We start from the raw sequence: 24653 nt of genomic DNA, 5'->3' as shown, positions 1-24653 counted from the left end.
TGGTTTTCTCTGGTATTCCCATTAGGCAATATTTAGATACTGAACAAAATTGATTGCTAAATTGAACAAGGGTAAGGTAGAGTATGGACCAGGCTACAAAGGCACTGTAAGTTTTGTTCTGTTGGCATGGACAGCATTATCGCTTTGTTTTTTGTACCTGTAAGATATTAGACTATACAAGAGGGGGAGGAGTCCTATGACTTGTAAAGTGAGGTTGTAAGTATCTCCATCACCTACAGATTTAAAACAAAGCATCAGAAAATAAGACTTCTTGATGAGAGAAAGCTGAGACTTATATTTTTAGCGAATTATTTAGCTTAGTATCAGTCTTAATTTTGATCATGTCTATTTCCTCTTGCTTAGGTTCTTCAGAAACAGCTTGACGATGCCAAGGAGGGAGAAATGGCCTTATTAAGCCGGCACAAAGAAGTGGAAAGTGAGCTAGCAGCTGCCAGAGAACGTTTACAACAGCAAGCTTCAGATCTTGTCCTCAAAGCCAGTATGTCTGACAAAGTTTCATGGAATACTCAGTGTTCCAGATAAATTTGAATATTTAAAAATGTCTTCTAGTTGAATATTTAAATTTTCTTCCCATATTTTAAAAATATTTGGAGTCTCTGCTAAAGAATTCTATTACTAATTGTCCAAAAGAAGCAAATGAGGAGTGACTTATTTTTAACAGTATCTTTTTTCTAGAAAAACATCAAGGATTAGGCTGTAAAACCACCTGTACTTAGTAAAAGCAAAAGGAAGCAGTCTTTCAAAGAGACTTTGTCCTTTAAACATACTTTGGAGTATTCTCATTAGTTGAACTGCATGTAACCCACAGTGCCTCATTTCACAAATGCTTGTTGTTAAGGGTGTTCTTAAAAATCAGAGCTGAGTTGCCCGTTCTGAAGTGACTAATGTGTTGTTATGCAGTCCTTATTAGAGGACGAGAGAAGGATGGTCCAGGTCAAATGTGATGGGATATTGTGTCTGAGCATTTAATGTGGCTCATAAAGCAGTTTGATGCCTTTGTTTGATTCTCATTGGCTCATTGGTCAATCCTAGATTTCCCTTCCCACAAAGCAGTTGTTTGTAGTAACCTTCAGCCTGCATCAGAATAACTGACTGTTGATAAAACTACAGGTGTTGAGCTCTACCTTCATATGTTCTGACCTCTGGGTCTGCAGCAATGTGTTGCTGCTTGGCTAGGGTACTTTGAGGACCTCCTGTCTTAAACTATGCTTTCTATGTGACCCTGCTCTCACAATGCAATTCTCTCTGTCTGTCTCTCACTGTCTGTCTCTTCCCACGTTTTATATAAACATCTGAGTTGCTTCTACTTCAACTTACATAGCTTGCAGACTTAAAAAAAAAAAAAAAAAAAAAAAGTGCCGGGCGCTGGTGGCTCATGCCTGTAATCCTAGCTACTCAGGAGGCTGAGATCTGAGGATCGCGGTTCAAAGCCAGCCCGGGCAGGAGAGACCGTGAGACTCCTATCTCCAATAAACCACCAGAAAACCGGAAGTGGCGCTGTAGCTCAAGTGGTAGAGCGCTCGCCTTGAGCTGAAGAGCTGAGGGACAGCGCCCAGGCCCAGAGTTCAATCCCCACGACCGACAAAAAAAAAAAAAAAAAAAAAAAAAAAAAAAAAAAAAAGTTAAGCAGTCATAGAGACCAGCATCACTGCTCTGAGAAAGGACTCCTTAATTTAAGAAAATTGGGCCAGAAGTGTTCCCCTGGTAAATACTTCCATTTTATAGAGTTAGGAAGACAAAAAAAAACTTGCATGTGCAGCAATTTATTTTACTTAGATATAAAGTCCAATTATGTCATTAAATAAAACTGTCTTGTCTCAGGGCAGCTGAAGTATAAATTATAAATTAAGAGCATTTTCTTCTTCGTGGGATAGGTCACATTGGAATGCTTCAAGCAACTCAAATGACCCAGGAGGTTACAATTAAAGATTTAGAGTCAGAAAAATCAAGGGCCAATGAGAGATTATGTCAGCTTGAAGAAGAAAGAGCTTTTTTTGAAAGTAGAACTCAAAGTCTGGATGAAGAGCAGAAGCAGCAGGTTCTGGAGCTGGAAAAGGTAAAAAGTAAGAGGGCACACACATCTTTTCCTTCCTTCAAAACACACACACACACACACACACACACACACACACACACACACACACATTTTGGTCCATTTTGGGGCTTGAACTCAGGGCCTGGGTGCTGTCCCTTAGCTTTTTTGCTCAAGGCTAGCGCTCTACACTTTGAGATACAGATCCACTTCCAGTTTTCTGGTTAATTCAGAGTTTTACGGACTTTGCTGCCCAGGCTGGCTTCAAACTTCGATCCTCAGATCTCAGCCTCCTGAGTAGCTATGATTACAGGCATGAGCCACTGGCACCTGGCTCATACAATGACATACATTTTAGCATGTCTCTTCTTATTCCTTTTTCCAGTTCATTGCTGACCTGGTAAGCTCTTCTTTTACCAACTCCATAGACTGCCTTTGCCTGAGCTTCCTTAGTTATTCACCTGGTTGGCATACTGCTGCTGGGTTGGTAGGTCTCAAATTACTGTTGTTACCTACTGGCTTACAGTCTTGCCTGCTCTTCCCACTTCACTGTTTCTCAGGTTTTCCTCCCCTCCTGGGCCATGCATTCTTGCTTTGATTCTCCACCTGCATCCATTCCCTTACCACTGATGTTCCAGGATGTCCATTACATCCCACACTTGTCCAATAACAGTGGGTATCACTGTTCAGTGGTGGCGGTGGAATCCTTAGATATAGGCCAGCTCTTTCTTTCAACTCAAGCTAAAGCAACCAGCACAGCTATGTTTATCGCAGCATTATTCACCATAGCTCAGATATGGAACCAGCCCAGATGCCCCTCAGTAGATGAATGGATCAAGAAAATGTCATACATACATACAGATATATATATATATATATATATATACACACACACACACACACACACACACACACACACACACACACACACACACATATGTATGTATATAATGGAATTCTGTGCTTTCATCAGAAAGAATGATACTGCTCCATTTGTTAGGAAATTGAAATACTTGGAAAAAATCATATTAAGTGAAGTAAGGCAGACCCAAACAAATATAGGTCCTATGGTTTCTCTTATTTGCAATAATTAGTATATGTCTAGGATAATCTTATCAGATGAGCAGAAAAGAAAAGCTATGTACCTATGACCATATAAGATGATGCTAAGCTGGGCGCTGGTGGCTCACACCTGTAATCCTAGCTACTCAGGAGACTGAGGTCTGAGGATCACGGTTCAAAGCCAGCCCGGGCAGGAAAGACCGTGAGACTCCTATCTCCATTAAACCACCAGAAAACCTGAAGTGGTCCTGTAGCTCAAGTGATAGAGCACTCGCCTTGAGCTGAAGGAGCAGGGACAGTGCCCAAGCCCAGAGTTCAAGCCCCACGACTGACCAAAAAAAAAAAAAAGAGAGAGAGAGATGATGCCAATTGATAAGAAATGTACTCATTACCTTGTTCATGTAATTGTAATCCCTCTGTATGGTATTTTCATAATAAAAAAAAGCACTAAAAAAAGATGATGCTAAGCGAAATGAACCCCAAGATACAGACCCAAGAGGTTTTTATTTGTTGTTGTTTTTAATGTACTATGTGATTTTTTTTCTTTTGTATGTTCTTCCTCCTACGGTACATTCCTTTTGTCACTGTATTTGATTTTGCTACTTTGCATCTTGTATATACATTTATCTAATTTGGGGAGGGGAAGGGGAATAACAAAATGCTGAAACAAGGACACAGGATGACCCATTGCAATGATACTCACAAGACACAATGTTGGAAATGAACCTTATAACTTTGGGGGGGAAACAATGCCCGAAGAGAAATGTACTCATTACCTTATTGATTGATGTAACTGTAACCTCTCTGTACAGCATCTTTACGAGGAAATAAAATTTAAAACAAAACAAAACAAAACTGTATTGAGTGTAGGGAATGTGGCTTAGTGGTAGAGTGCTTGCCTAGCATGCATGAAGCCCTGGGTTCAATTGCTCAATACCACATAAACAGAAAAAAAACAAAGTGGCGTTGTGGCTCAAGTGCTATTCTTAAGCAAGAAAAGCTCAGGGAATAGTGCCCAGGCCCTGAATTCAAGCCCCAGGACTGGCAAAAAAAAAAAGTGTCAAATAATATCATTTGAATGGGTAACCATTTAGTATGCTGCTAGACACACAGGAAACATTTATCTTTTAAAGTTGCATGTTTGGTTCTAACTTAATACTGATAGTCAATTTTATTTCTTGCTTTAATATACTTTATTTTCCTCAATCACCTTGTTACTGTTTGAGAACTCCAATGATCCATTCTCAGGTTTCAATTCATTCAATTGTAGTTATTCGTAAGGTGTTCATATACTAATAGCAGTAATGAAAAAATACTAATTTTTTATTTTATTTGGTTTAATTTCAGAGAGTGAATGAAACAAAGAGAGCTCAGAAAGAATATTATGAAATAGAGCTCAAGAACTTGCAAAGTCGACTGGAAGAAGAGGTCAGTCAACTAAATGAAGCTCATTCTAAGACTCTGGAAGAACTAGCCTGGAAACATCACATAGCAATTGAGGCAGCTCACAGCAGTGCCATTAGAGACAAGAAGAAACTGCAAATGGTGAGTCAAAATTCGATTTATCATTGCATTTAAACCGGCCAGATTTCAGTAATGGTCCAAGATGACCTGTATTGTAGAGATATGATTTCCTTCACTTTGATGTTTCCTGTAATTATTCATTAACTCATGGTTTAAATAGTGCTAGACATGAAAGTTCTCAGTCTAGAATGTAGTTTGTCAAATTTATACCAGACATTGCTACTTCATAAGACACAGAACCAGCTCTCTTTTTTTTTTTTGTCGGTCGTGGGGCTTGATCTCTGAGCCTGGATGCTGTCCCTCAGTTCTTCAGCTCAAGGCCAGCACTCTACCACATGAGCTACAGCACTACTTCCGGTTTTCTGGTGGTTAATTGGAGATAGTCTCATGGACTTCCCTGCCCAGGCTGACTTTGAACCATGATCCTCAGATCTTAGCCTCCTGAGTAGCTAGGATTACAGACATGATCCACCGGCTCCCAGCTCAGCACTCTTTTAAATCATAACTTTCTCTCCAGAAAGCCACAACTTACTGAAGCACTTTTCTTGTAGATTAGTTTCATTCCCTGGGAAAGTGTGTGTGTGTGTGTGTGTGTGTGTGTGTGTGTGTGTGTGTGTGTGTGTGTGTGTGTGTGTGTGTGTGTGTGTGTGTGTGTGTGTGTGTGTGTGTGTGTGTGTGTGTGTGTGTGTGTGTGTGTGTGTGTGTGTGTGTGTGTTCGTACTTTCCTCAATAAAATAACGTGTCTACTAGTGGTACTACATGGCCAACAGTATTGCACAATAGAAAAAGCAGAGTATGCACGGTGTGTGGCAGACCTAGACCTTACCCTGTTCTTTGATTACTAGCTGCACTAGCTTAGGCCCCCATGCCTCTGCCTTCTCATGGGACAGAGGGGAGGATGCTAAATGAGATAAAGGATTGAGCACCCGGACGCATGCTAGCACACGGTGGTAAGTAGTGTTACTTGTCAGTATTTCTTACCACGTACCAATAACAATATTGAAATTATGTACTATAAAGTTGTAATGCTTTACATAATTTTTTCCACCTAAACCTATGACAGTGCTTTGGGTCTAATTAATATACCTGTTTTACTAATGTGAGGCACAAGCTTAGGCACCTAAAACCTGTAACACTCAGTGAGATTTTGAACTCAGGTCTTAGGTCTGGTAAACCCCAAGGGATTTAAACACCCCATCATATAAGCATTTGTTAATAATTGTTGTGATATGTACGTTTTATGCAATAGCACTCTCTGGTTTCCAGAGAACTTTCTTAATGCCCACTCATGACTTGAAAGTTGGTATCACTTTAATCATATAGGGGGTAAATTTCTATTTTTTGGCTGTGTGCTGGTGGCTCACGCCTGTAATCCTAGCTACACAGGAGGCTGTGATCTTAGAATCATAGTTCAAAGCCAGCTCAGGCAGGAAAGTCCATGAGACTCTTTTTTTTGTCAGTCGTGGGGCTTGAACTCTGGGCTTGGGCGCTGTCCCTGTGCTCTTCAGCTCAAGGTGAGCACTCTACCTCTTGAGCCACAGCGCCACTTCCAATCCATGAGACTCTTATTTCCAATTAACTATCAGAAAACCAGAAATGGCTCTGTGGCTCAAGTGGTAGAGCACTCACCTTAAGCTGAAGAGCTAAGGGACAGCACCCAGGCCCAGATTTCAAGCCCCACAACCAACAAGATAGATAGATAGATAGATTAGATAGATAGATAGATAGATAGATAGATAGATAGATAGATAGATAGATAGATAGATAGATAGATAGATAGATAGATAGATAGATAGATAGATAGATGAAAGAATATATGTTAAAATATGAATCAAATGGCTTATAAAGAGCCAAAAACCTAATAGGGTGTGAATTTAGTTCTTCTGCCTGTGTGTTCCTCCTTTGTTGGCACAAGCTGAAAACAGATATTTTAAGGTCTAAAAATTAGAAATTTAGATAAGACTTTCTCCGAGAATGTTAATCTGTCTAAACTTACTACTTATTATGACACATATTTCTGAACAGTGACTGTAGTTTTCACCAGGCAGCTCCACTTTCCAGGCCAGTTGGTGCTGTGGCACAAGGGCAGTCTGCAGCTCTGGATGCATGCCCACATCCTCAGGGCTACCTAGCAAAGGACCAAATGGCAACGCTGCTTCTCTAGTTTCTTTCCTAGCTGTCTTTTGTTGGTTTTCATTTCTACATTTAGATTCACCCTAACCTTCTCCTTCATTTTATTGGAGCATTAAGTTATTTTATTGGAACATTGAATTTGTAGCCAAAACTAGTCTCCTACCAGGATAGTTTTTTTTTTGAGTACCAAATAACTTTTTCTTTCCATAGCATTTACCTAAAGATGGCTTGTCTACTCTATATATAGTTATCCAAAAGGACTATATTTTCTGTCATAAGAGTATGTGCACAGGAATTGAAGTAGCAAAAAAGACTGCTGTCTTTTTTTTTTTTTTTTTTTTTTTTGGTCATGGGGCTTGAACTCAGGGTCCAGGTGCTGTCTCGGAACTTTTTCCCTCAAGCCTATCCCTCTACCACTTTAAGCCACAGCTCCACTTCCAGTTTTCTGGTAGTTAATTGAAGGTAAGAATCTCACAGAGCCAGGCTCCAGTGGCTCATGCCTGTAATCCTAGCTACTCAGGAAGCTGAGATCTGAGGACTGCGGTTCAAAGCCAGCCCAGGGAAGAAAGTCCATGAGATTCTTATCTCCAATTACCACCAGAAAACCAGAAGTAGCTCTGTCACTCAAGTGTTAGAGCACTAGCCTTGAACTGAAGAGCTCAGGGACAGTACCCAGGCCTCATGACCAACCAAAAAAAAAAAAAAAAAAAAGTTTCACAGACCAGACTTTACTGCCCAGGCTTAGTTCCAACCTCGATCTTCAGACCTCAGCCTCCTAAGTAGCTAGGATTATAGAACATGATTGGAAAAAAGTACATTAGCCAGTAGATTAGGAACAAATCATACATCTTATCCCTAAAAGGCAAGTGTTTACTGATGCTAGTCTGACTTCACGTAGTCACAAGTTGTTTTACTCTTTTGTTGGTGGTGGTGGTTGTAAGGCTTGAACTTGGGGCCTGGGCACTGTTCCTGAGCTCTTTTGCTCAAGGCTAGCACTCTACCACTTTGAGCCAGCTCTGCTTCCAGTTTGGGGTAATTAATTGAAGATAAGAGTCTTGTGGACTTTTTTGCCTGGGCGGGCTTTGAACCGGGATCCTCAGATCTCAACCTCCTGGGTAGCTAGGATTATAGTCATGAGCTGCAACTGCTGCCTTTACAACCTCTTTGTTGGCATCTTGGAACTTGGATCTCAAGACAGGTACGACTTTTCCCTAGTACAAATGTCAGTGTACCTAAGCTATAACAGGAACAATATGATTTATGCAGAATACCTGCTTTTCTGCTGATAGTTTGTGATTGTGGTAGAAGCCAGGAAGAAGATGCTTATGTAGAAAATCCCCTTTCATAAGAAGAAGAAAAGAAGTAGCAGAGGAGGAGAAAACCACCAACAAGAATAGGGCACAGAATTTCTCTGAAGCTTTTCTGATAGTCAGCATTGCATATGTGTTGTTGAATTTAAGAGTGTTCTGTATCTGGGTGCATGGAAACTTGTGCCTGATCTGATGTCAGCTAAGAACTCAGTTTTCATTGTTCACAACCGGCTCTCTATTACTTGAGTCACTCTACACCTTCAATTCTGATTTTTTTTTTTACTGGTTAATTGGAAGTTAGAGTTTCATGGAGCAAATGTGTACCCAATATGTCTTCAAATTAAGACTCTCAGATCACAGTCCCCTGAAGAGCTAGGATCATAGCCATGAGCCTATAAGTAGTGCTTACCTACTTTTCTGGTTTTTTAATAATCTAGATGAGTTATATAGCCTCAGGATTTTAATAGTTTTTAAATGCTATATCATAGGTGATTCACAATGATGAAATGTTAGCCTCTAGAATTGAGTTAGGTTCGTTCTGTTTTTGTTGTTGTTGGTCATGGGCCTGAACTCTGGGCCTGGGCGCAGTCCCTCAGATCTTTAGCTCAAGGCTAACGCTCTACCACTTGAGCCACAGTGCCACTTCTGGCTTTGTCTGCTTATGTGGTGCTGAGGAATTGAACCCAGGGCCTCATTCATGCATGGTAAGCACTCTACCACTGAGCCACCTTCCCAGCCCCAGTAGGTTCATTCTTTAGCTCTGGTATTATTTAAGGTCAAAGCTAATTTGATGAGAAAAATAATCAAAATATAAAGGAGAATATACTTCAGAAGAATATCTTCTGGTTTTCAAGGACTACAATATGTGTATTTAAAAATTTTTTTTAATTCATTTTCTTTCATAAGGAATTGGAGGAACAATATAAAAAGGAAAAGCTACATATGGAAGAGGATAAGAATCAACTTCAACTAGAGCTAGAAAACCTGAAGGACGTACTAGAAGACAAGCTGAATACAGCCAATCAAGAGGCAAGAATCCTTTGAGCCTATCAATTACAATATACTCACATACACACATAGATACACACATACACCATATACACACATACATCACACAAACATCCACCATACACACACACCATATACACACACACCCCATATGCACACATACACACACATACACACATATGCACAGACACATCTGGACACATGTGCACATATACACACATACACACATACATAAATACATATACACCATACACATACACACTCATACACCATACACACACATTCACACACACATACTCCTTTCTCTGTAACTTATACTGGTGATTCTGTCTACATGAATGAGCCTTAGTGAAGGTAACATATTAAAGTAAAATTAAAGAATCTTTAAAGAACTTTAGTTGGCGCTGATTGTTTTGTAAGAATTTGGTTGTAACTCACTAAGTTAACATGTACCAAGGGGAATGAAATGTGTTGTTGTTGTTGGGGAAAAGCAAAACAAAGAAGATTGTCACCTTACTGGGAAGGAAACCAGGCATCTTTGCCTTTTTGCAAAACATTATCTTAGTCTTCTAACACTGTGTCTCATTTTTAAAGGAGAAAAAAAGTTTGTGACTTCTAGATATTGTCCTCTGAAGTAAATAAATGAAATATTCTTTAGCCTGGAAAAGAAAAGGCTCAGAACAGGATAAACACACATGTTTTGATTTTATAAAAACCTGCAGATAACATAATGTAAAGGCCAGTTACAAAATTTGCTCCTCTTTCCACTTATGTCTCAGGTGAGGCTATGTGCTGGGACCCCTCCCAGCTGTCATCCTTCCATGGCTTGTGGGGTGATCTCCCTCAGGCTACTTCCAGCCTTGACATATGTCATCTTGTCAGCTCCTCCTACCCTAACTACTATTACTGTCATCAAGTCCTTCTTACCACTCTGCTTCTGTCCATAGAAGCCATACGAAATGTGCACCGAGGTGCACAAGTGCCCCTGGACAGTCCCTCTCCCTATTTGAGTTATCTTTAAACCTCTGCCCAGAGAAACTGTAAAATGCTCCCTTTGGGAACAAGGCTTTTATTGAGCCTAGCCTAGCCTGGCTTCTGTTGCCCTAGATCTTCTGCTGGCTTCATAATTGCATACCTCTCTCAGTAGACCCTGACCTTCCTAGTTGCTATGTCCCCTCTCCATTACAGGCATTTCACTGACCATCTGTGTGTCCCTCTCAGATCCCTCAGGTTCTCTCTTCCAATTTTAAGTGGTTTAAGTATTCTTCCAGCCTACATATTGTAACTTCACTGACAGGAGTATTGTCAACTTGTTTTTCTTCTAGCTATATTTTCAGTTATATTTTCTAGTCCTGCTAATGTCTCGGTGCCTCTTTGAATGGATCCCAAGAATCTGCCTGGTTCAGCCTTCCATATGGTTCTGCTCTCCCCTCATCTGGGATGTCTTTTTGGATGTCTTTTCTCTTGTCCTGCTCTGCTGAGTAGGGTCTATAGAGACTGTAAACATTGTTGTTTTGCTTCCTGATCTGAAAGGGAAGGATATCAACATTTTTCAGTTAATTAAGATGCTTCCCTAGAGTTTCATTTTGTAAGTGCCCTTTATTAGATTAGGGAAATTCCCTACTAATGATAGTCTCATTTTAAAGAATCATGAATAGATGTAGTTTTCTGAACCTGTTATAATCATGCTTTTCAAAATTGCTAATATGGTACCTTATACAAATCAACTTGGTCAGATTTAAATCAACCTTGAATATTTGAAGTATGTCCTAGTTAAATATATTATCTTTTAAATAAAATGCTAGATTCCGTTTGCTATTTGTAGTAGGATTCTTGAGACTGGGTTCAAGTAAGGCTGCTTTGTGCTCTTTCATATTATACTTTCATGATTTTCAAGTCAAAGTTATACTAGGTTCATAAAATTAAGTAGGACACGGGCCTTCGGTTTTTTGGAAGAGGTGTGAAAGGTTGAAATTATTTTTCAGCATTGGTTGCATTGTGGTTGGAAACTGGTTTATACCAATGTAATTTTTGGAACGTGTTCAAGTTAGCTTTGTGACCTAGAACAAGAGAGAAATTAAATGTTCTGAGCACAGTCAGTTGTTTCATGCAGTAGAGACAACATGCCTGTCCATAAAAATCAGGATTTATACTATTTCCTTCAATTCTTTCTGTGTTTATTCTGACATTGACCTTTATGTCCTGTTGTTTGCTAAAAACTTGACACCATGTTGATTTTCTAATTTCCCCTTAGATTCTGTCAATATTTGCTTTGTGCATTAAGTAACATTTCCATATTTTTATGATATAGGAAGCACTTGTTAAGTAATGGTATTTTCTGGGTGGTGGCAAAACTTTAACAAAACATCAAGAAACTCACAGCTGTTAAGATTTGAGTCCATAGAAAGAGGATTTTATTTTTTTATCAAATAGTTTCATAAAAGCCCTGGAAAATAATATCGGAGATTTCAAAACTATGAAATGGAAGATAGTCTTTGAAATTTACCAGATATAGAAATATCAAAGTTAATATGGATATGAAGAATAATGTTAAGTACAGTCATTGGTAAACAGGTTTCAGTGTCTTGGCAAACCATGAATATTTCTCTACTTCATCACTATTAATAATTTTATACTTTGTTATTTACCCACCAGTAGAGCTATCACTCATCTAAACATAGCAACCAAATGTGCTTCCACACATTGCCAAATGTTCTTTGGGAGCTGTTGACCCCAAGAGAATTACTACACTTAATTATAAGATATACATGGGGCTTGACAAAGAAATATAGTAGAAAGGAAGCTGAAGACAAATTGTGAGGGAATTTTGTTCAAGGCAAAGATTGTGGGCTTTCGCTGATGATACTTATATTAAAAAGAGCCACCACACTATCAGTAGTGATAGTTTTAGAAAAAAGAATTGTGGTAGAAAGATGACCTGTGTGGGAAGGGAGGTGGTGATCAGACGTAGATCGACGACTTAAGATTCTATTACAGTAGACCGGCCCTGGGATGTGATTTGCAGCTTTGCAAACTGGGAGTGGAAAGGCTTTTGCAAAAGTAAAACTTAGAAAGTTTTATGAAGTGAGTCAAGTATTATTTGGACAGATAATGATGCTGCTATTGGAAGAAGAAATTATAGCAAGGAAAGTTTATGAGAATGACAAGATATTGAGTTGGATATGTTCATTCTGAATGCATCATGAGACATCATAGAAGAACAGAGTGGAAAGTTAAGGCTTAGAGCTAAAAACGAAGTGTTCCTAGTGAGACTAGAACTCTTGGTCAGTGTCTTTAAGTCTTTAAGTCTCTCAGACTACCCGTGGTAGCTGACGAATACAGTGAGGAAGGGGAGGACCAGTACTGAGTTAATAGAGCCAGGAAAACAAATAATAATTGAGAAGCAGCAGAAGCATGAGGACAAAGATGAATGGATATCAGAAAACTATGAAAAGAGTTGATGTCATGCATTACTTAGAAGCCAGAGTATGAAGCCCGAAAAGCGTACACTAGGATGTGTAATCAGGAATTCTCTGAGCAAAGTTCTATAGCTTCAATGAAAAAGGATAGATTCTAACATTCCTAGTTTAATTTGGATAGTACCCTCTGTATAAGTGGAAGAGGTGAGGAAAATAAAGTTAAATTTTTTCAATCTCAACACTGAAAAAAACATCCCAAATGTGTTAAGGATTGAAATGTGTATTTGATTTCATAATATACAGGTAAAATATGAAAATACACATTTGACAAGCTTAGGACAATGAAGACTTTCTGACAAGATAATAAACTCATAAATTCAAAACAGAGGGCTGGGAAGGTGGCTCAGTGGTAGAGTGCTTGCCTTGCAAGCATAAGGCCCTGGGTTCGATTCCTGAGCACCATATAAGCAGAAAAAGCTGGAAGTGGTGCTGTGGCTCAAGTGGTAGAGTGCTAGCCTTGAGCTGAAGAGCTGAGGGACAGCGCCCAGGCCCAGAGTTCAAGGCCCATGACCGACCAAAAAAAAAAAAAAAATATATATATATATATATAAATTCAAAACAGATAATGTTTGTACAATTAAAGCTAAAACTTCTCCATATCAAAACATACCGTAATTAGAATTAAAAGAGAAAAATAGCTGACAAATTGTATAACCCACTAAGAATTCATGTCTTTAATATTGTAAGAGTGTTTACAAAGCAATAAGAAAAATATAGACACTATGATTCTGTAGGGTAAAAATATGAAAATCAACTTTAGTGTTTGCCATAATTTAAGAAGTAGAAATGAAATGAATTTTGATGGTATTCCATTACACATATTAACAGTGATAAAAATTAAGTGAGACCAAACAGAGTTGATGAGAGTACAGAAATAAACACTCAGAAGTTGCTGAGCGCAACATAAAATTGTATAAATTTGCCAGAAAGGAACTCAGCAGCATGTGTGGGAGCTGTAGATAGGCAAGTAGTTTTCTCAGCCATTTCGGTTTTGTGTTGGAAACTTATGCAAATAATTAAAGAGTACTGACACATTTTCAGCACTGTTTACAGAAGAAATTTAGAAACAACTTAAGTTTCCACAGAACCATCTCCCTAAAAAAAGGAAGTCTTTCCCTGATTCACAGGTAAATGTTGCTTATGCCCCCTCTATACCTGGAGCTGCTTCCACACCTAAGGGAACTGCCCTCTTGGCTCAGAGGCACAATAATGGCCTAACAGTGACCCTGGTATACTATAAAACTCCAGAAACAGAAGCTATTGTGGGGAGGGGAGGACCTTCTGGAAGTTAAATACTTACATATTGAGATGCTAAAGAGATTTTATTTCTTAGTTGCTATTGTTTATATTTTTCAGTAATTGTCTCATTCATTTGTGCAGTAAATATTTAGTGGAAGTTTACTACTGAAATACTGGAAGTAGATTATGCCTGAAATATTACCTATTGGGGAGGCAGGAATTGGGAGGATTGCAGTTCAAGGCCAACTTGGGTAAAAAGTGAGACTTCATGTCAATAGACACTGAGTATAGTAGTTCATACCTGCCATTCAGCTGTAAAGGAAGCCTAAATAGAATCACTCCACGCTGGCCCCAGGAAAAACATGTGACTGCATTAAAATAAATAAATAAAGCAAAAAGATTAGGGGTGTGGCCCAAATTGAAGAACACTTGCCTAACAAGTAAAAAGCCCTGAGTTCGGATTTTATTATACAGAGAGAGAGAGACAGACAGACAGAGACAGAGAGAGACAGAGTTAGAGAGAAAGAAACTAGAACTGGAAAGCTTTCATAATTTTCTTTGTAATATCTATATTTGTAAGGAGAAATAACCAGGTATTATTTTTAAATGACCAAGTGTAATTTTTGTAGCGTTTTCATTGGACTGTTTTTTAAAACTTTTAATTAAACATTTTCCTAGACAATTTGAAGTATGGCATTCATAGATTTGATTCTTACTATTAGACAGCAGTGATCTGCCCTGTAATAAGTTGTCCATTTGCCCCTAATTTCAAGAGGATAGAAATTCAACTCTTAAGAGATTTCATGAGACAAGTTTTATATGGAAACAGAAATCACAGCTTATTCTATAGGCTGTGTGTACCAAAGATCCATATTGACAGAGCTGTCTCTTTTGTGGTTAGCAAAAAACTGGACTCAAATAGAATTTTTTAAAAGTATTTTAAAAGAATGTTTTAAAAGTATTTTAATCTTTAATATAGTCTTTATCTTGCTTTAGTTTCTTTCAACTGGTGATTTATTATATGATTGAACCAAGGATTCTCTTTAAGCTAAGAACTTGAGGGGTATATCCATTTCTTTACATGGTGGTCCTGGAAAAAGGAAAGCATAAACACAAGGTCTTTTCACAAAACAACCCATGATAAAAGTTTATCATCCTAAGTTGAGTGCTTCCACCACGTTCATGAAGAAAGCATCCATTCAGTAACAAAACAACTCAAGAAAACTTTTAAGAAGCTGTGGAGCTGTCACCATGAGGCATATGTAAAGTACCCTGTTTCCTTGCAGATTGGCCGCCTCCAAGACATGGTAAGGAAAAGTGAACAAGGGCTTGGCTCTGCTGAAGGACTCATTGCTAGTCTTCAAGATTCCCAGGGAAGGCTGCAGAAAGAGCTTGACTTGACTAAAGGCAGGCTAAAGGAGACCAAGGAGGCTCTGTTAACTGTCAAGGTAATCGCATAATTTTACTGTCATCTTAAACAGCAAAATGAAAATATAATTTAGCTACTTTGCCCCAACCTTATTTCAATCTCATGATATATAATTAGTGTGTAAATTTCTTGAGTTTCCAGTACAAAATACTTCAAACTAGGTCACTTAAAGGAAGAGAAATTTGTTCTCTTGAAGTTTTTGAAGCCAGAAGTTTAAAATCAAGGTACTGGCAGGGCACTTAACTCTCTGTAACTCTCCTTAACTCTCTGTAGGAGGAGTTCTCCTTTGCATTTCCCAGCTTTTGATAACCTCAGGCAGTCCTCCCAGTTGACCACATAATTGCTGACTTCACATTGTCATCTTATAAGTTTACTAGTCATATTGGATTAAGTGCTTCCTCTACTGGAGTGATCTTGTTTTCACTGACCCTGTTTCCAAATAAAGTTACCTTCTGAGGGTGGGGTGAGCCAGACTGTTAATCCTTCGTGAAATCTTTTTGGAGACATGGTTCAACCCATAATATGTTCAAATATAGGATGTACAAATTATTTTACTGGTGAGACTTGGAGTTTACATATATAGCAAATATATCTTTCTTTTGCCTTTCCTTTTCATTCAGGAAGCAAAGCAAAGTTTTCAGCTGCTTAAATAGTTGAGAAAAGATTCAAGGAATATAATAGCACGGAACCCTTCCTAACCTTTTCCTGCAGAGGTGATCTGGAGTGTTGATCCTGTTTGAATTCCACATCCACTATTCAGGGTTCAGGGGAAAGCCTCAGCCCCCTCATCTGCACAATGAAGGATGGGAGGGTGATAATAATAGCATTACTGTAATAATTGAATGTGATAGACTTACTACAGCACAGTGCTTATCAGAGCAGAAACAGTAACTGTTAAGCTTCTTAATTTTGTTTTTGTTTGCATAGAGCTGGTAACATTCTAAAACATGTAAACAAGGACAGTTGTGGATATAAACAAGGACACTGTGCACATTATCTAAGGTAGAATTGTGTTAGTTACTGAATATACTACTTTTATTTTTGAAATGTGACAAAATAAGATTATTATGTTTACCTTTCTCTGGTGCTATGTGATATGATAGTGTTCACAAAAATAAGAAAAAAGTTAGCATTTAGAGTTATTATACTATAGAGTTTGGTAAATTTAAAATGTTATGCCAAATACTGCCTATAACCTCAGTGGTAGCATTCTACATCATAACGTTTAATTGATGACAAGACTACATTAATAAGTTTTTCCCCCATTGGGAAAAAAAGGAAGATGATATTTTAAGGTAGTTAAACTGATTGTTTTGTTTTGTTTTTTATTTTTTGTCTTTTTTCTTTTTTCTTTTTTAATATATATATTTATTGTAAAAATGTTGTACAGTTACATGAGTAGGGAAATAAGTTACATTTTGTAGCAACCATTGTGAAGAGTTGCAGTTTGTGTGTAGTGTGTGTGTGTGTGTGTGTGTGTGTGTGTGTGCGCGCGCGCATTGAGTAAGAAGGCAAAGACAGTACTGGAGATCTGTGTGTGTGTGTGTGTGTGTGTGTGTGTGTGTGTGTGTGTGTGTGTGTGTGTGTGTGTGTGTGTGCGTGCGCGCGCGCGCGCATTGAGTAAGAAGGCAAAGACAGTACTGGAGATCAAACCCCTGGCCTGTGCATGCCTGGCAAATGTTATGCCACTAAATAAATTATGCTCCTCCAATTGAAATACTTTTCATGACTGTTGATTGAAAGTAGGTTGTGTTACTATAGTACATGGAGTTTCTAAATCTCTCTCCTTGATGTAGCCAAGTTCCTGACTTAAGATATTTTGTTCTAGAGTTTATAAAATGCCGGAGATATTTTATTTCCTTCCCTCTACCTATTGTGCCACTGTCAGCTTATGGATTTCATTTCCTGAAAGTTCTTATCTCAAATTTAGTTCTATCAAATAGTAGAAAATAGTAATAATCAACTGTTCATTTGACAAAGTGCTTTGCATTGAGTAAAAGAAATACTTTTGGCCAGGTGCCAGTCTGTACTCATAGCTACTCAGGAGACTGAGATATGAGGATCATGGTTTGAAGGGTACAAAAGTTGTGAGACTCTTCATCACCAAAAAGCTGAAAGTGGAGGTGTGGCTGAAGGGTAAAATGGTAGCCTAGAGTAAAAAAGTTCAAGCTCTAAGACCAGCGCGCGCGCGCGCGCGCACACACACACACACACACACACACACACACACACACACACACACACACACACACACACACACACACACACACACACACACACACACACACACACACACACACACACACACACACACACACACACACACACACACACACACACACACCACAACATGCTTTTAAGTAATTCTACTCTATTTAATTCTACCTATGGTAGAAAAAAGATTTGTCTTACAATCAGAATATTGGAACAGAACAGTTAGGTGAATTTAGCTTTCAGCAGTTACTGTTTAAAGGCCAAATCATCAGTATTGGATAGAATTTCAGTATTGATTTGCTTTTCTCTATTAATCTGAATATGCCCCCACAAACAGCCATACCAAGCTGTTTAGTGATCTGCATGGAGGCATTGTGGTTATAGGAGGATGCACTATCATCTGCTCCTCTTCTGCTTGGCACTCTAGAACAGCTGGTCCACCGGCAGCGGCTCATGGTTGCCAGTGTTGTCCAAACAGGTAACGTGTAGCCCCATGGCTCTAGGGAGCAACTTGATTTATGCTAATCTAAAGGATTTTTTTATATTCTATTGTACTACCATAACACTAAGCACATGGACCATGGACTAAGAATTATAAAATAAGAATAATCAGTAAGTTAAAATCTATATGTTTCTTTTAATCATGTCAGTGGGATATAGATAAAATGCTTAAGCTTTGAAGAAATAACATGCTTTCAAATATGAATATCTGTGTGGATGTGTGTGTAGATAGTTCATTAGTCAATCTTATTAGATATACATGATAAGAAAGGTCTTATTTAGATGACTAATTCTGACTTTAAATTATTTAATTTGAAAAAGTATAAGTTACAACTAAAGATTATTTAGGTAAGAGCATTTGCCATCTGAAACATACGTATATTTACTGTCATAATCTTGAACAGTTCTCACAGACAGCATTATTATTTATTGTGCTATGATAATTTTTACAAGTCATAGTAAAAGCACTCTGCTTCTCTACAACCATCAGCAGTGTCTTTGCTTTTGAAGACAGGTCTTCACTGAAATGTTTTTGTTCTCCAGACTGAGCTAGAACAAGAGAGGCACCTGTATGAAGAAACTCTAGCTGCCATGAAAGAAGAAGAGAAGCTCAGAGTGGACAAGATGGCCCATGACTTAGAGATAAAGTGGACGGAAAATCTTAGGTACACTTCTACCCTATAACATAATCTTACCCATGCAGGTGAGGAAATTTTCCTGTCATATAGCTCATGCTAGCAGTCCTTTAAATTTATTTTTCCATGATTTGCTACAGAGAGTGTAGTCTTACTTTTTTCAATTTAGATTCAGATTTTTCTGAATTTCATCTCTTTGCCTATAAGATAGGCAAGAGAACTAACCTGAAGTCAATTCTGTCATTGATAAGTTGCTAAGTGAGTGGACTTGGGTAAGTTATGGTCCTTAACTATAACATTAAGCTTTTCTGAGCCATGGACTTTTAAGATGAATAAGTAAGTGTTCAAAAAGCCCGTGAATCACTGCATAATAGTCCTTGAGATGAAGAATTCTCTTTACAAAGTAAATGCTTGTGTTTTATTATAGACAAGAATGTTTGAAACTTCAAGAAGAGTTGAGGATTCAACATGAAGAGGATAAAAAATCAGCAATGTCTCAATTGTTACAGTTGAAAGAACGAGAGAAAAATGCAGCTAGGGATTCATGGCAGAAGAAAGTCGAAGATCTCTTAAACCAGGTAGCTAATACTCTGCACCCAATTGTCTAGCTTGGGAGAATACTACAAAACACTGCTTGCTAATCCTCTGTATTTTAATATTTTTCTATATTTTATATTTTTAGACATTTAAATGTGGAGGCTTATTCAGAAACTTATAGAACATATTGGTAAATAATTTTATACACAGTCCTACATTCTGAGAATAATTTATAAATATTTAGTTTAGTTTGTGAACTGAATGCATAAGAGACTAAAATAGGAAAGCTATTTTTTTGAAAATGTAAAATGTTTTTTCCAGCCACTAGTTGCCATTTGGGTAATAGTTACTAAATGTATCCTGAGTACCTAAAACCACTTACCAAAAGTGATGGTTACTTCTTCTCTACAAGAGGCTTATACTTTACCCTTTGGGGCATCCCATAAACAAAAGGTAGTGATATTTCTGAGCCTATCTTATGTCATATCCTCTTATTACCAAAACATATATAATTATAATTAAAACAGTTTGCATTTTACTTGTTTATATAGCTTCTAAGTTTATGAATTCTTCGCATTCTTCTGCTTAACCAGTAATTAAATATATCTGACTGTATGAATCACCAGTTGATGAGCAAGTACAGAACTTGAGCAAAAAGCAGCTTGTAATTTCATGCTAGAAATCCACTATTATCTTTGTATTTTTGATGATAATGAATTTCAAAATAATCTGGATAGGCTTTCTATAGGATAGTTTCCTAAATAGATATATGCAACGTCTTCCAATAATGATTGGGGCTTGACTATTTGTGCCTGATAATTTCTTAATAATTTCTCATTGATTGTTATTGATGTAGAGTCTCATTGTGTTACCAAGGCTGACCTTGAATAAGCAGGAGGCAGCCCAGGCACGTGCCATGACACTAGGTTTAAATGATTACACTTTAGTCACAGGCAAGATGTGCTCCTGGAGTAATCAGTGAATATCTTTGAATTCTTATCCAGTAAAAGAATGACATTCTTAATCATTAACTTATTCTCTCTCAGGAGTTAGAAAGAAAATAATTATTATAGAATTATTGACCAATAGAATTATTATTAATTCTATGGGGCTGGGAAGGTGGCTCAGTGGTAGAGCGCTTGCCTTGCATGCATGAGGCCCTAGGTTCAATTCCTCAGCACCACATAAGCAAAAAAAAAGAAAAGCCAGAAGTGGCACTGTGGCTCAAGTGGTAGAGCATTAGCATTGAGCTGAAGAGCTGAGGGATAGCGCCCAGGCCCAGAGTTCAGGCCCCACAACCCGACCAAAAAAAAAAAAAGAATTATTAATTCTAATTTTCTTCTTGTTTTCATTTCATTCATAGTATTAAACTGAGGAAATAAGGAGACAGTCATTTAGATGTCATCTGGGGAATTAACTTTGACTCTATTTTGAAAGTGTGAACTTTGAGGCCCACTAAAATTGGTTAAAATCATGTATATGACATCCTTTTACAAGTCACAAATTTACAGTCTCATAGGAGGAAGGCAGTAAATACAGATGCTTATATAGTAAGTGACTTTTATTGTCACTACCATACTCACTTCCATCAGCCAATACCATCTATATTTCTAGTCTGTCTTTCAGTATTTTTAAGTGTTACCTGAAGTGATTGAGGTTTTCTTTGTACATATGCTCTTTCCTTTCTGAGCCCTCAACAGAATTCATTCAAAGATGGATGGATTCTCAATCCAGAATCCATCCAGAACCTTGTACTACCTGAAGCCTAAATTAAAACCCCAGTATATCTTTCACTATTTCTCTTTCTCTCTTTCTCTTTCTCTCTTTCTCTTTCTCTCTCTCCCTCTCTCTCTGTTCCCCCCTCTTTCTCTCTCTCTCTGTCTCTCTGTCACACACACACACACACACACACACACACACACACACACACACACACACACACACACACACACACACACACACACACACACACACTCTGTTCAAAATTCTTCCAACCTTTATTCATTACTAAGTTCCAGTCACTTCTATGATTTTAGATATTTGTTAGCGCAGCACCCTCACTTCCTGGTAGCAATTTGTTATCTCAGATTAGGCTACAACAATAGAATACCCTAAATCAAGCCACTTGTAACCATAATCTTACTTGTTACAGTTCTTGAGGCTGGGAAGTTGAAGGTCAAGGACCTAGCATATTTTATGTCAGATGGAGTATCTTTGCTCATGGAGAGCTTTCTTTCACGGTAGGTCAGGAGAGGCTCTTTGGAGTCTCTTTATTAGGGCACTAATCAACACATGAAACATGTCCTCAAAGATCTCACCACATTGGTTGTTAGGTTACCAACACTGGAGTTTGGGGGTGGGGCACACAGGCATTCAGTCCACAGCACCCGGATACTATCTAGTCTTATGGTTTAAATGCCATCTACTTAAGTCAGTCATTTCCAAATTTAAGTCTCCAGGTGTAGCCTCTTTCCCAAATTTATATGTTTATGGATGACTGACAGTCATGTGAAACAGCACATCTGACTCAAAAATACTCTCTTTCCCTTCATTTCTCACAACAGTGACCCGCTGGCACTGTTACTTGACTGTTGCCTCTTATGTATCTGTTAAACTTGCTTATTCTGTCTCCAAAATATTTTCCAATTCTATCTATCCATTTCCTTTGTCTCCTAGTAAACACTAATCTGATCTACTATCACAATGACCTCCTTCCCATCTTTCCTCTCCAGGTTCACTTTTCTCAAAGCACTCAATGGATCTTTTAGGCTGTAAGGCAGATCACACCATTCCCTTGCCTAGCAGAGTATTCCACTAAATGGATATTATTGGCTGAACTCCCTTGTCCTACAAAGACCCACACTTCTCCACAGACATCGTTGTCTAGCATCCCACTTCCGCTTCATGGTCTTTATGCTGCCTCATCTGTTTGTGCTATATATTCTTCCCCTGGCATTTTCATGGACCCATGTTTAAATGCTATTTCTTCTAAATGGTCTTTCCTTACTGTCTACCCAATATTACCTTCAGGCATTTCCTTTCCCAGCAGCTTTAAAAAAAAATCATTACCTGTTCTTAATTTTGTCATGTTGGTTTTGCTCACTTGGGTAGCTCTGTAGCTCATTTTGTACTTACAGTATTTTCTGGAATATAAACAGTATCAAGTGAAAAATTAAAAAATGACTATATGTATAGTAACATCACCCCCCCGGCAGCCTTAACTGTGCCCATACTATATGCAGGTCTGTCCTATGTATGGTTTGTGAGCTCACATGAGGTCTACCCCCTTTGGGTCAGATGTTTCTGTGGTCCACAAGTACTTGTAAACAAAAGGAATGATAATGTGAATTTAGATTCCAAATGCTCAAATGTGCTTTTGTCATAAAGGACCTAAAACATGCACTTACTTGATTTGTTGTAATGTTCTGACTTATCAAAAATGTTTTAAAAGACATTATTTATTAAATAACATGTGTATTTTTGTCTGATGGATAATACCTTAGAATGAAAAATATGTTTTATATGTAAATAGCTACCTTTTAGATTAACTTCTAGTATTAAGATGTTATTCCTTAGAAAGTCAAAGAGAAATTATAATTTAGATTGAGAAGCTATGCAATAACTAGAAAGTGTCTTTTTCTTACCTAACTTTTCAGCTCTAGTAAACTTTACCCTGGAATATCAATTAGTAAAAAGTTATTTTCAAATAAAATTTAACTTTAGTTTGTGACATACCAGGGAATAATAGGCAAATAAAATTCTATTGAAACCATTTTAAAGGAATTCTTAAAATTCACATTAGCAACAAAAATGGAAAATGCCACCTTGTATTTTATGAAGGTAAAAAGTAAGGTGGTTAATAATGAAATTGCACTTTTCTCTGTATTGGAAGGGCAGGGATGTAGGTTTTCTCCAAAGACTTATCCCTTCTGAAAAATGAACCCAGATCATAAACAATTTTGCCCAATAAATGCAAGGAAAGGGAATTAGAAAGTTGAAAGGTGTCTCATCTTCCTTTTCCCCAAGTAAAAGACCAGATTTATTACTAAATTTTCAGTTTCATTGCTTATCTCACATTTATTTCTGGCCCCAAACTGCACTAGTCAGTCAAGTTTGTGTGTGCCTATCATCTGCCAGTTTCTCATTGGAGAAGTATGGGTGCACACTGTGAATGATTATAGTGGAGATTCCAGGGAGGAATGTAGACTTTCAATAGTAATCATCTTTTTATTGTTATCATTGTTATTTTCTTCAAGTAGTTGTACAGAAGGTTTTCAGTTCAACATGTCAGATTATGAATACAATGCATCTTGATCAATGTCACCCTTTTCATAACTCTTTCCCATGATCCTCTTTTAAACTCTGGTTTACAAATTTCCTAGTCTCTGTAGTTTGCCTTGGTACATCTGCCAACTCACAAACATACCAGACAGTTTTTACAGATAGTATAGAGGATATTTTAACTCTTTTTGTCTAATTTCTTCTTTAAAATTGTTTTTGGCTTTTTCTTCAGTGTATTATCATTAATGTTCTGTGTTTTACTTTCCCCTTTTATCCGTTCTTCCTTCACATGGTTGATTTCTGAATGTTTCCCTCTACCCCTGTGATCTTTTCCTCACAGAGACACTCTCTGGGTGAAGCTTTGCATAAGTCTATCAACAATGTAAGTGAACACACTTACTGCTTCCACACAAGGGCATGGTACACTTTTGATTTTGCATAAACATCACTGCTTTGAAGCTTTAACTTACATAAAAATGCACTTTGGCATTCAATAAGATATGTTTTGTTTATGAGTATTCATAGCTCCTTTCAGTCACTCGTTTGTTCATGTGCATACATCTACCACATTGTACTAATAAAGGTACATGTCATTATAAGCCTAAGCGAGATTTTTACATCTAAACACAAAATTTTATTTTAATACTAACTTTGAAAGACAAATATTTGTGAGAACTACTTAACTAGTTGGTTATCATAAAAATATAATTCTTTTGTTAAACTAGTTTATCCTTTGAAAAGCAGTATCGATTTTTTATTTTAAAAGATTTGACATTTATAAAATCTCATGAGGTTCAGGACATATTTTACATTTAATGTTATAATTAATAGTTGTAAGAATTACGGGCTGGGAAGGTGGCTCAGTGGTAGAGTGCTTGCCTTGCATGCCTGAGGCCCTGGGTTCGATTCCTCAGCACCACATAAGCAAAAAGAAAAAAGCCGGAAGTGGCACTGTGGCTCAAGTGGTAGAGCACTAGCCTTGAGCTGAAGAGCTGAGGGACAGCGCCCAGGCCCAGAGTTCAGGCCCCAGGACCGGGCACCCCCCACCCCCCCAAAAAAAAGAATTAAGTGCTTACTGAAGGTTTTCTTCAGATATGTCATCTTTTATAAAAAAGCAAAAAGTAAGTGAATGTTAGTATATTCACTTTTTTTGGCAGTACTGTAGTTTGAACTCAAAATTTTGAGCTCGCTACCCTGGTGCTCTACCACTTGAGCCATGCCTCCAGCCCTGCTCTATGCTTGTTATTC

The 24653-nt window shown here is 37.9% G+C and overlaps 1 protein-coding gene across 11 annotated transcripts in view; it reads left to right on the top strand.

The window, feature by feature from the left end:
• Fam184a (family with sequence similarity 184 member A) overlaps nucleotides 1–24653 on the top strand; it is an 89251-nt gene that overhangs the window by 36985 nt on the left and 27613 nt on the right. For all 11 annotated transcript variants that reach the window (XM_070015338.1, XM_070015333.1, XM_070015339.1 and 8 more), the window contains exons 3-9: nucleotides 364–499; nucleotides 1896–2077; nucleotides 4463–4660; nucleotides 8989–9111; nucleotides 15095–15256; nucleotides 18496–18617; nucleotides 19015–19165. In XM_070015338.1, the coding sequence (XP_069871439.1) occupies nucleotides 364–499; nucleotides 1896–2077; nucleotides 4463–4660; nucleotides 8989–9111; nucleotides 15095–15256; nucleotides 18496–18617; nucleotides 19015–19165 (1074 nt within the window). The remainder of the gene's footprint in view (nucleotides 1–363; nucleotides 500–1895; nucleotides 2078–4462; nucleotides 4661–8988; nucleotides 9112–15094; nucleotides 15257–18495; nucleotides 18618–19014; nucleotides 19166–24653) is intronic.

The sequence above is a fragment of the Dipodomys merriami genome, unplaced genomic scaffold (assembly GCF_024711535.1).
Source record: "Dipodomys merriami isolate MVZ:Mamm:240054 unplaced genomic scaffold, mDipMer1.0.p SCAF_112, whole genome shotgun sequence".
NCBI lineage: Eukaryota > Metazoa > Chordata > Mammalia > Rodentia > Heteromyidae > Dipodomys > Dipodomys merriami.
This window is presented reverse-complemented; position numbering and strand designations above follow the sequence as displayed.